Source organism: Sander vitreus, chromosome 24, assembly GCF_031162955.1.
Source record: "Sander vitreus isolate 19-12246 chromosome 24, sanVit1, whole genome shotgun sequence".
Lineage (NCBI taxonomy): Eukaryota > Metazoa > Chordata > Actinopteri > Perciformes > Percidae > Sander > Sander vitreus.
In genome coordinates, this window is record NC_135878.1 from 8,664,206 (window position 1) to 8,677,635 (window position 13,430).

General features: G+C 43.6%; 1 protein-coding gene across 1 annotated transcript in view; it reads left to right on the top strand.

Annotated features, from left to right (window-relative positions):
- The window catches only part of LOC144513064 (DNA-binding protein SATB2-like), a 32,945-nt gene extending 25,548 nt beyond the window's left edge, over positions 1-7,397 (top strand). The window contains exons 9-13 of the mRNA XM_078244128.1: positions 282-802; positions 907-1,119; positions 1,243-1,398; positions 4,276-4,467; positions 6,290-7,397. Of these exons, the coding sequence (XP_078100254.1) occupies positions 282-802; positions 907-1,119; positions 1,243-1,398; positions 4,276-4,467; positions 6,290-6,901 (1,694 nt within the window). The 3' untranslated portion in view covers positions 6,902-7,397. The remainder of the gene's footprint in view (positions 1-281; positions 803-906; positions 1,120-1,242; positions 1,399-4,275; positions 4,468-6,289) is intronic.
- Positions 7,398-13,430: the final 6,033 nt, after the last annotated feature.

Sequence of the window (13,430 nt, forward strand, 5' to 3'; positions counted from 1 at the left end):
GTTCATCTTTTATTGATTTTCTTGACTTTCTAGTGACAAAATGCACCTCGAGGTGGCCATTTGGGCTTCAGTGACTAAAGTAATGGAATAGAAATTGGTAGACTGCAACAGCATTAAAAAGTTAAAGGCCCAATTTGCAATCACAGACTAGAGGCTTAAGGTTAGATTTAGTTTAGTGCATGTTGAGGTTTATGATTTAGATTTGCGTTAGGAAACAAATTGTAATCAACACAAACGTGTGTGTGTGTGTGTGTGTGTGTGTGTGTGTGTTGTTGACACAGTGGAGAGGGATTTGGACTTGAGCGTCCTCAGCCAGCGTCCCCCCTCTCACTTACCCTCCCCCACTCATATGGGCACCCTAGGCAGCCCAGGAGCTCTGTCCATCAAGGGTGGCCTCGGGGACTCTCAGACCTCCACCCAGCCTCAATGTCTGCCTCACCACGCCAGCCAGCACCACCCCGGTGCCCCGCTGCGTCCCCAGGGTCCACCTCTCCTGGGCCACAGCGGGCTCCTGTCCCCTCAGCTCGTCCGTCAGCAGCTCGCCATGGCCCACCTCATCAACCAGCAGCTGGCCGTCAGCCGCCTGCTCGCACACCAGCACCCACAGGGAGTCAACCAGCAGTTTCTCCACCACCCGCCCATCTCACGGACCTGCAAGGGCCCCGGGGCCGCTACCGAGCACGGCCTCAACTGCTCAGGGGCCGAAGTCTCCTCCGCCATTTACCAGCAAGTCAGGAATGAGCTGAAGAGGGCCAGCATCTCTCAGGCGGTGTTCGCCCGTGTGGCTTTCAACCGCACACAGGTAAACTGAAATAAAAAGACCTCACTGTTTACCAGAGATAATGCAATGATGTTTACGTTAGCTTGTGTGTGTGTGTGTGTGTGTGTGTGTGTGTGTGGTTGCAGGGGCTGCTGTCAGAGATCCTTCGTAAGGAGGAGGATCCTCGCTCGGCCTCACAGTCGCTGCTGGTCAACCTGAAGGCCATGCAGAACTTCCTCAACCTGCCAGAGGGCGAGCGAGACCGCATCTACCAGGAGGAGAGAGAGAGGAGCACTAACTCCAACCACAACCTCTCCACCAACCACATCTCCAGCAGCAACACACACAGAACTCCACAGGTACACGTCCGCACACACGGGACCTGACAACTGGGATTATAGAACTGTATGTGATGTAACTGGGCCAAACTGTTAGATTGTCACACTTACGGTTTCATTTCAGTTTCGTGTCCTACTCTGCAGCAGACAAAGTGCATCATGCCTGCTGCTGAGCTGCCGTTGAAGTTGGACTCGCTGGTAAACATCTCTTCAGGCATCTATGATGAGATCCAACAGGAGATGAAGAGGGCGAAGGTCTCCCAGGCTCTGTTCGCCAAGGTGGCTGCCAATAAAAGTCAGGTCAGTCCCAAAGAAACAACTATATATTTAAAGATTATTATTTTTCTTATTTATCATATTACCCTAACTATATAAGTTGGCTGCAATAGAATCAAGCCTAAACCTTTATTCAGAAACACATCTTTCAAAGTTCCACTGTGCAAGGTCTCATTGACATGCTGATTGAACGTTTTATTTATTTATTTTTTTAAGAATGAGTTTACACACAGGAACCTCATGTGATACATCCCTGTACACATGCACAGTACACAGTTCTGTGCTGGGTTGATGTTTGAAGGACTTGAGCGTCCCTCAGCCAGCGTCCCCCCTCTCACTTACCCTCCCCCACTCATATGGGCACCCTAGGCAGCCCAGGAGCTCTGTCCATCAAGGGTGGCCTCGGGGACTCTCAGACCTCCACCCAGCCTCAATGTCTGCCTCACCACGCCAGCCAGCACCACCCCGGTGCCCCGCTGCGTCCCCAGGGTCCACCTCTCCTGGGCCACAGCGGGCTCCTGTCCCCTCAGCTCGTCCGTCAGCAGCTCGCCATGGCCCACCTCATCAACCAGCAGCTGGCCGTCAGCCGCCTGCTCGCACACCAGCACCCACAGGGAGTCAACCAGCAGTTTCTCCACCACCCGCCCATCTCACGGACCTGCAAGGGCCCCGGGGCCGCTACCGAGCACGGCCTCAACTGCTCAGGGGCCGAAGTCTCCTCCGCCATTTACCAGCAAGTCAGGAATGAGCTGAAGAGGGCCAGCATCTCTCAGGCGGTGTTCGCCCGTGTGGCTTTCAACCGCACACAGGTAAACTGAAATAAAAAGACCTCACTGTTTACCAGAGATAATGCAATGATGTTTACGTTAGCTTGTGTGTGTGTGTGTGTGTGTGTGTGGTTGCAGGGGCTGCTGTCAGAGATCCTTCGTAAGGGAGGAGGATCCTCGCTCGGCCTCACAGTCGCTGCTGGTCAACCTGAAGGCCATGCAGAACTTCCTCAACCTGCCAGAGGGCGAGCGAGACCGCATCTACCAGGAGGAGAGAGAGAGGAGCACTAACTCCAACCACAACCTCTCCACCAACCACATCTCCAGCAGCAACACACACAGAACTCCACAGGTACACGTCCGCACACACGGGACCTGACAACTGGGATTATAGAACTGTATGTGATGTAACTGGGCCAAACTGTTAGATGTCACACTTACGGTTTCATTTCAGTTTCCGTGTCCTACTCTGCAGCAGACAAAGTGCATCATGCCTGCTGCTGAGCTGCCGTTGAAGTTGGACTCGCTGGTAAACATCTCTTCAGGCATCTATGATGAGATCCAACAGGAGATGAAGAGGGCGAAGGTCTCCCAGGCTCTGTTCGCCAAGGTGGCTGCCAATAAAAGTCAGGTCAGTCCCAAAGAAACAACTATATATTTAAAGATTATTATTTTTCTTATTTATCATATTACCCTAACTATATAAGTTGGCTGCAATAGAATCAAGCCTAAACCTTTATTCAGAAACACATCTTTCAAAGTTCCACTGTGCAAGGTCTCATTGACATGCTGATTGAACGTTTTATTTATTTATTTTTTTAAGAATGAGTTTACACACAGGAACCTCATGTGATACATCCCTGTACACATGCACAGTACACAGTTCTGTGCTGGGTTGATGTTTGAAGGAGTTGATGAGGGTGTAACGTGTGTGTGTGTGTGTGTGGGGGCATGTGGGGGATCTGATAACACCCTATGGCATACCATCATGTCTCCATCCTCAGATAAACAATGCGGGCGTTGGAAGGCAAGATCAAATGGAGTCTGCACTGGAGGGAGAGAGAGGAGGAGACAAAGAGAGGAAGACTATGTTTAAAAAAACAGTTTAAATGCCTTCTTTTTTTTCTTTTTTTTTTTTTTTTAAAACCAAACTCACATTTTACTAATTTTTTTTTTTTTTACCTACACAGACAGACAGGGTTTGAGAGCAAGTGTGTAATAACGTATGCGAGAGACTGAGAGATGCTAAAACGTCTGAAATGAAAAGAAGTAAATGGACTGAAATTGAGCGAGGGATGAGGTGGGAAACACAGTGGAGAAGGAGAAACAGAAGGATGCAAGACGGAGCAAAAGGGAGACAAGATGATGGAGGGATGATCGCATTATTACCATTAATTTCCAGGCTGAAGGCTGCGCATAAACAGCTGGTGGCAGATCCTGGGTCAGCCTAGCAGAGATAATCTAATCTTCACACACACACACACACACACACACACACACACACTCTCTCTCTTACACTTGCAGACTCTCACTCCTACCCTCAGACTTTTTCCTTTCCTTTTTTTTTCTCCTCACAGGGAACAACTTCTGTTCTGTTCAAACAAAATACAATTTAGAATTTGAAAATATATATACACACACTCCAAAAGAGTCAACTCTTGTGACGCCAATCAATTTAGGGATTAGCATTAATCCAGGAAAAACAACTCGGATGATCAATGTTTAAACCCTGTTTTTTTTTTTAAAACCAAACATAGTGATTAAAAAATAAGAGGCTGTATCCATAAAGCCAAAACATGTGCTGAGTAGATATGTGAGCATGTGCAACACTTTGCTGATTTTAGAAGAACATATTGTCAGCAAACACAGCAAAGTGACACATGCCCAGCAGTGATGGAAACTACATACAGCCTGGCAGTCTGCTCCAAACACACACCGAACAAACAAACAATCGCATGCATCAAGTCGAGCATAAGCTGTTCAAATACTCACTGCTTACAGGACAATAACACAAAAACAAAATCGGCCACAAAAAGCTTTCTTAAACAAAGCCAGAATCTAGAAGAACTCAGAACACATTTTTTTTCATTTAATCATCATATATTGAATAAGTAAACATCCAAATCTCCTCCAGGGCTGGCTGTGTGAGCTGCTCAGGTGGAAAGAGAGCCCGAGCCCTGAGAACCGCACACTGTGGGAGAACCTGTGCACCATCAGGAGGTTCCTGGCGTTAACGCCAGCCGATAGAGATCAAGTCTACGAAGACGAGTCGAGGCAGCAGCACTGCGAGCGGCTCCACACCGTCCTGCACATCCCAGACCAGCAGGTACAGACATACAGCCAGGAGCCAGGGTTTGGTGCTCTGCTATAATCTACCAGAACGGGTTTTTTTTTTGTCCCACTACATTGTCAGATGTAGTTAATCACTATTTTTAGTTCATATTTCTTTTAAAGCAATCGGGGAATTCATCTGTGGTTATTTTGAAGATTAAAAAGGAGAAAATTCTGTGTGAAAATCTGATAAAAGAAAAAGAGAGAACGGATACACAACCACTCTCAGCCACGCTGCAGCCATGTGCAAGCGAAAGACACGGCTCAAAGTGTTTTACGAGTGAGAAAATGTGTACCCCAGTATGTGATGTCTTGATGTGCTGTTTCAGAAGAGTTTCCTCTGTCTCCCTGCGTCTGTCTGATCCCACCACCTGCTCCTCTCAGCAGCCCTCCTCTTTGTCATATTTGTGTCCCATAAGTCATTGAAAATAGAAGTGGTAAATGACCAGCCCACACATTTCCTGCTAAACACTCCTTCATCCCACCCTCTCCCCAAAACCAAAATGCTCTCCAGTCTGGCCCTAACCTCAATATTATTCAGAACATTCCCTGTAATTATTGAAGCAGAGAAAAAGGAATTGCCATTATCTTTATTTAGGTCCTTTAATTTTGATGGACCACAGATTTATGGTGCTGGATTCCTGTGTTTGGGTGTGCTTGCCACCCCACCCTGTTAACAAGCTCTAGTAGTGGTTGTTTGTGTGATGAATTTGGGAGTTTAGCGTGCATGTTTGCGGGTGATGGAAGCTGGTCAGTGACACTTCCGCTTGTACTACATTTCCCTTAATGTAGCTTCAGAGTGAACTGGAAGAAGAGCTGAGTTCAAGGAGTTTAATCATGAGGCATGTTCACATTGATGTGATGCACTTTTTCCTTGAACCCTTAAAGTGTAATGAATCTGCAGCAATTAGGGCTGGGTATCGTTCAAAAATATTCAATACCGGTACCAATACCAATACTGTGACTTCTATACCGGTTCCTAAACGATACTTTTTTCGATAAGATTTTTATAAAACGCAAAGAAATTACAATAATACACATTACGGCACAAATCTTATTATTTATTTTTCAGCTCCTACTCCTGTGCGTAACGTAGAGTTTTTCCCGTCTGTCTCTGCGACGTGTAACGTTAGACAGCCAATCACAAACATTATTAGATCTTGGTAGAAGCATGCTGCGTGCTCATTGGCTCACTGACACTGATGAGATTTACTCCTTAGGTATTCAATTGGATATTAAACAACGAGGCATTTTTCGATGCTCGATACTTTAGAGGCATTTCGGTCGGTGCCTAAAAAGCATTTTTACGACTATCTTATGGATTTTTATTTGTTAAAAGTGACTAGCGACAAATCAAGCAACTTCAGACCATCGGGGGGGAAAGAGATAGATAGATAGATAGATAGATAGATATATATATATATATATATATATATATATATATATATATATATATATATATATATATATATATATATATATATATATATATATATATATATATATATATAGTGATTGTTTGACAGTGATAATGATGTCTGACAACTCAAGGTCCACTTGACAGCTTTTTACGGACATTTAACTGCATCTCATGATCTTCATCAGTGAATGGAGTTTGCATGGAGAAGGCTCACGTGATGACAAGTGGTCATACAATACATGAGGGGAAGAACGTGCTGATTAAGATTTTGGTTGTTGATTTTTGGCAATCAAGGTCAAGAAAGAACTTCACGCTCATTGGTAATCTTTAAAATGCTCTTAGTAACATCTTTACACATACAAAACAAGTTTATTCCTTTGTGTTCTTTTCTTTACAGGCCCTCCACAGACCGCCTCTGACCACTCCATCTCCGATTCACGAAGACCCAAAGCCCATCCCGTTGCTGGTCTTGCACGGCTCAGAGGAGCGCGGCATGAGCCCCACCCCCGGAGGAGGCGGACCGAAGAAGGCCCGCTCACGGACACGGATTTCCCTCGAGGCTCTTGGAATCCTGCAGAGCTTCATCGGTGATGTGGGGCTCTACCCCGACCAGGAGGCCATCCACACCCTGGCAGCCCAGCTGGATCTACCCAAGCACACAATCGTCAAGTTCTTCCAGAACCAGCGCTACAACGTCAAGCACCACAACTTGGTCAGAGAGCCCGTCCCCGGGGAGGACTACCGGGAGAGCTTGAGTCCCAGCGAGGGGGGCGTCTGTGCGGGGGAGAGTCGAGGGGAGGAGGGCCTTTCTGTGTCTGAGGAGTCGAGCGAGGATGGGAGAGGATCAGCGGAGGTGTTCAGAACAAAGGGAGAAGACGGTGGAGAAGAAAGAGATGTGGAAATGGAGAAGGAAGATGGGGATGATGGGAAAGCCTCAGGGCCAGCGACTTCCTCCCTGTCCCCCTACAGCAGCATGGACAGCCCCCACTCTGCAGAGCAGCAGAGATAACAGCAGAGAAGCAAGAACTGAGGAAAACCTTCGATGAACGCAAAGGACACCATCAAACTGTGAAGCCAACACACACAGATGACCTGTGAATAAACACACACACACATTCAGCCCCTTTACCAGAGCTGATGATCAGAGCTCGTTAATATCTGAAGAACTGTGGACAAATATTTAAGTAAGGTTTGACTTAAAAAGGGATCCGGCGGTACTACCACTACGTTCAAATGCTTCCAGTATTTTTGGTTTGATGCTGCCCGTAAAGAAACATTTCCTCCTAAATCTTCTGGGTTTCACCCAGTTGTTTTTTTCTTCTTCTAAGGGATAGGAACGCATTTTAAACAGCATTAGATCAACACTACAATATGCTGGAAAAACAAGGGGTTCAAAGTGGCATTCCACAAAAAATTTCGGAACAAGTCTGTAGGCTCTAGAGGTGACTGTAAAACGTTCTTAAACTACTCCTGCAGCACAATCCACTTCTTTTACAGTTCTGTCGAAGTACACAGCTTCATTCACAATCATCATCCTAGTGCAACATGGAAGCTGTGTATTTAGTATCCAAGTATTATGACGACTGGATGGATACAGATTATATGCATTATATTGATTGAGGAGAAGTGGATTTAGCTGCACGAGTGATTGGAGAAGTTCGGAATCTTCAGCCACCTTTTTAAGCTAACGTTTATTGTATTTGGAGGTGAAGTGTTCGACACTCAAAAGTTTGGCTCTTAAGGTGTAATCTAAATGTAATTGAATTTGACATGTTCTCACAGGGAAAAAAAGATAAGTTTGTGAGGAGAAATACTGTAAGGGAAGTGTTTGGCTTCTTTTTGTTGTGCTTTATATAGCAGAAAGTAAACTTTAAAGAACTACTGTGACTCTCCATGGATGCCGTAAAATGAACAGACCTGGAGTTTCCCACATACAACATGCCAAATGCCAAACTGATTTGGAGTTTGCTGCCAACCTTCCAAACTCACCACACAAACCTCAGTTATTTTTCTGGTTAAGATATTAGGAATAAATTAAAAACTTACGAATCAATTAAAATAATTTGAGAAACTGCAGTCAGAACTTTTCTCTGAGCAGAGGTGGGAACTCTTGGCTCTTGTTGTTGGTGTGAGATGCATTCATATTGGGACCAAGAATAAACTGTACTGACAATGGGCAGTATACCTCATGAGACCAGCATTTGCAGGGCAATAACATGATCACCTCCACCCAAACTTAAGCCCACTTTACATTATCTTTTTTAAATGTATAATTATGCTTTAGGAGGTCCTTTCAATAAAGGAGCTCTATGTGCACCTCTAGCCTTTACTGACAGTAAATCAGCTCCACACTACCCTCCCATTGATATTTATTACTAACTTTATATTGACTAAAATCTGAGTATTATTGTTGTAATTATTTTCTATTTTCTTTGATATGACTACAAATGTCTTTGCAAATGTGACTAAAAGGAGCAAAATCTGAGAAAGTTTGAACTCAGTGTTACACAGTTTAAAAGAGTGATTCTTTATTTACGGTTTGACTGGAAGAGAACATGATTGTGAGTACATTATGATGTAAATGTTGACAAACCACCTGCAAAACTGAATCTGTCGTCATATGTGGGAGGCAACCACTGTCACTGCCACTGTTTTGTGTAATTTGTGCCACAAAGGAACAGGGTATGAATGCACATTATTAGTATTTCAGTTTGACAATCATATCTGTCCTGGAATCACACAAGGTTTCTGATTTGTTCCACTTTGATGTTTTATCATTGCTCTTTGATTCTGTTGTGGGCAGGACATGAAAATCTGATAAAATGTTTTCCAAAGTATTCTCTGTGTGGAAAGTTTGGCCCGTTTGTCTTTTGAAAAATCTCTTGAAAAGCCAATCCCAGTGTGCAGTAGCTCTGTGATAAAGCTAACGGCAGCATCCTGCCGAACCACAGTGCGTCTCAAACTGCACCCTGCTTCCATCGGCCGATGAAATCAGACATTCCTGTTGTAATTATCACTTGTCAGACCTGCTCCTGCTTGCACCAAATGTCCCATAATCGTCCGAAAAAGTCACTACATGTAATACAAGATAATGACTTAAGATGCACAGATGTAAAAGAGAGGCTCAGTGCTGCCATGTAAAAGTTGGCAAGAAAGCTGTCCTGATCCTATGCTCAACTTCATCCACAAACTTTATAAAAAATAACAGCTGTCAAATGCAAATACAAAGTCCTCACCAACCCACAGACATATGAATGTAAAATACAAAATGTACCATGCAATTAGAAGGGTGGGGGGGCACAGACTAGTCTTTTTAAATTTCCTATACAACACACATTTTGAGCACTGTATGAGAAATGTAAATGAAGAAATGCACAGAAGCAGCCAGTCTGAGTGTGAAGATGATAAATGACACTGTGTCAGTGGCCAGTCGTCAGGGATCAACGCGACTCTCAGCTGTCGCTATGGGGATAAAGGTGAAACTGGACGTGGTCAACGCCGCACTGGACCCATCCGCAGTCCACAATCTGTCGTCCATCATCTCGTGACGGAGGACAAATGCAACCTCGTGTTGAGTGTGTGTGGGGGTTATCGCTGCGGTCACACTATTGGAGCTTATGTAACAAACCACAGTACCTCATATACATATGTACATACGACGGGTATATGCTGTGTGCAGATTTCTCTTATTTCGCTCTGGGAGTCATGAGAAACGGATTAATTTATGAGTCGTAGCTAACTCCGTGCAGCTTCATGTCTACTTGCCAGGGCACCTGATAACAATTTGAAACAATTAAGCAACTGCCACGCTAACAAATGTCTGTATCTCCATCTGTCAACCGCTCCTCGACTAAGTGTTTGGCCTTGAGTGAAAACTTAATATTTGTGTGTGAAATGACTGCTTAACAGACCAGCTGAACAGACTACAAGTGACAGCTCTCAGTGCTACATTTGAATTCTGCCACTTTTCACTAGGATTAGACCATCCCCTACCCTCAACCATGGCTCTAATCTTTACATCAACCATCTATGACCTCAAGCATTAGATTAGCAGAGCTTGTTAGGGCAGGAAAAGGAGCTCTCTGGGAGCTTAGTTCAACGTCGCTACAACTAAGTCTGATGGGGCAAACAAAGTTGTAAACCATTTTCCCCAATTACCTACTTTATTTGGAGTTAAAAGTGAAAGTGGGTGCAGCTGAAATGATCCCTCATTGCACGGGGAAACTAATTACAGAAGATCAAAGTTTAACCAGAAAATAATTTTACCATTCACCTATGTTTTCACTTCCAAAAAAGTTTGAATCACTTTTTTTTTTTTAGTGATGTGTTCTCAGATCTCAGTAATTAACTTGACCTTGCTCCCAATAACAAAAGCAGAGGGTTAACAAATATACAAACATAGGTACTTTTTTGTTTTGGATGATTTTCAGCCCAACTGGAGTGGAAGTCAGGATGACAAACAGCTGATTTTGTTATGGAAAATCATGGAAAAGTAACTGAATTTTACATAAGAATGCCGGTGGGAAGCCTAACACAGACTCGTCATCTTCCGAAAATAAATATACATGAGCCCTGTGTCCCTAAAACTAGTCAGAGCTAAAGCATACAATTTTCTTATTTGGTGTGTTCATCATAGTTAACGCACATCTAATGTTACAACTGCATCAGTGGATGTTGGTACGGTCCACTGGATTTCTGCTCACACAGCTGGCTATTAGAGCCATATGCCAAGCTGATACAGGGCCATTAGAGGTGTGTGTGTGTGTGTGTGTGTGTGTGTGTGTGTGTGTGTGTGTGTGTGTGTGTGTGTGTGTGTTGTGGGATAGGGACGCAGGTGCTCGGTGCGCTGATATTACCCAGGATGCTCAGGGTGGGGGCGTAGGGGTTATGGGGGGGGAGGCTCTCTGTGGAGCTCGCAAACACACCTGTGATCCCCTGCTAGCACGCTCATACACATACACACACACACAACACACTCTGTTCCCCCAGCCCACTGCGCTGCAGCACGTTAATACACACTCTGATAAACAGGCTAATACCCGCAGCGGCAGCACTTTACACACCATTGAACACAACACACGGTAAGTCAGTGAAGCCAACACGTGACACTATGTGTGATGTTTTGAAGACTTGTGTGTGTGTGTGTGTGTGTGTGTGTGTTGCAATGCCATGTATGCAACGAGAAGGGTACTGTAAGGCCTTGTAGCCTAATTAGGGAAAGGTTTTTTCAATTGTAATTTGTTAATTTAAAAGTTATTATCAAAAGTTAAAGTTATTGCCCTGTCTGTTGTAAGCATTTGTTGAACCTACCATACTGGTTCTATAATGCAATTCAAGATTAGAGTAAATATTTGTGTGCATACTTCTTTATTTTCACTTCTACATAGTATGAAGTGGTTCAGGCTAAACTCAAGCAATTATAGAAAGCCTCTGGTTTTCTGATTGCTTGACTTAGGCTATGCATTGTAAAACTCAAAGTTGCTCCTTTTTAGAACTGTGTCCAGCAATGCAACAAACCTCATGACCCAGAAATGAAAGTAGTGAATAGAATGTTACAGGTTGGAATAAAGGCTAAGCCGATTAGAAACTTAGCTGTTATTGAAAAATATTCAAGAAAAAACACTCAACACAACTTTTGGTCCATGACACACACACACACACACACACACACACACACACACACACACACACACACACACACACACACACACAGATGGTGAAAACACCCCTAAAACACCCAAAGATGAAACGAGTCAGAAAACAACCACATCACATCTCCTTAAAAAACAAACATTTCATTATGGCTGCTCTGGTGCATTTGTGGCCGACCAGCAGGTTTTGATGTGCGCCTCTAAATCGCGTTACATTGAGCCAGTAACATTTTTACGTCCACAAAAAGACATTTGAAAGCAATTTCTTTTAGGAGGAAAAATGAAAAGCAATTAAAGACTAATATGGCTTCTAAAAGTCTGGAATCTGTTAATTTATTTCATGTAGTACAAAGATTGTTGATATAAAAAAAACTTGCCAGCAAGTAAATTTGAAGCTAAATTAGAGTGTTCAGTCTCTGTCTTGGAACAACTTTAATAATGGGCAAATTCTTTTTGGCTCGCTCATTGATGCATTAATGTTTCTCTGCAACTGATGGATGTTTTGTTTAGCCTGACATCATGAGGAAAAACTCATTTTATCCTTAACTTCTCTTTGAAATCGTCATGTGGAGTCCCACAGGGGAGTGTCTTGGGTCCCCTGTTGGCACCCTGAGGAGGAAGCTCATTTCAGCTACTTGTGACAATAGACAAAGAGAGGCAAAGACAGAGGTTTTCTTAAATATTTTTCATGGCAGAATGCACACGAAGAGAAAAACAATAATGGCATTGATTCTCATGCAACAGAGCGGGTTGTATGAAATTGAATGGTGCAACACGGTTTTGCAGAAAAGCCCAATTTAAAACTTCTGTTTGGCGTCTTGTAAAATGTGGATCGATCATGGTCAATGATGGTAAAACTAAAGCGATTGTATTAACGGCAGCATCATACCTCTTATTGCCTCGCTGAGCTTTTAACCACATCACCGGCCTACTGACTAGCAGAAGTGAGTGAGTCAATGAGCTATTAATTCTGTGATTACATAAGGCAGCAGTGGCTTAATTTACGCTCTGTAAATAATTGTGTCATTGCACAGTGAGTTCGCTTCACCAACCCTGGATTTCACACCCTATCCACCACTGCCAGCTTTGGTGACTTTCAATAGAAATCCAACGCAGAATCAATTTACAGGCACTTATGAAACCATATTATGGAAAAATCCAGTTAGGTAATAACGTCACACTAACACCCAACATTCAATTTCTCATTTTAATTTAATTCCATTGTTTTGAAATTTCATGTAGTATACTCTATAATTAAAAAAAAAAGGTTAGTTAAGTCATAAACTGAGGCAATCTCAAATCTTTTATGAACTTCCAAACCTAGTTCTCCTCTGCCACTGCCAACAACTAAAACTTCCTGTATTTTACAGGGACGTTATAACTTCCAAGCTAGCAGCACGCTATGCTAAGTATAGTTTTGATTATAGTATGTCAAAAACATAAAAGCATATAGCAAAACAAATCCCTTAGAATGTTATAATGTTCATAATTCAAGAATAATTTCTTTCCTTATGAAACTTTCTTTTGTCAGAGTAAAAAAGCTTTTGAAACAGAGCCAGACACTACTAAGAACACTGAAACCAATAAGCATAGATAATTAATTAAACAAAATGCATCACATCCATAACATAGAAGGTGGATTTGACTGGACCACAGCAGGGGCACTCTTAAACTCTTTAAGCAGGCCAATATCATATCAGTCCCTGTAACCTCCTCAGTGTAAGCCAGTGGAGCCGTCGAGGAAGCACAGCTGGCCGGGTGGCTGTGGGCTCTCGACACCAGCTGCACACACTCTTGTGCAGAAAGAGCCACCAGGTGTCTGGGATTTCACGCTCCTTCCCTCCTTCACTGGTTCTCACTGCAGCCTGCTGAACCATTACCGGGTTG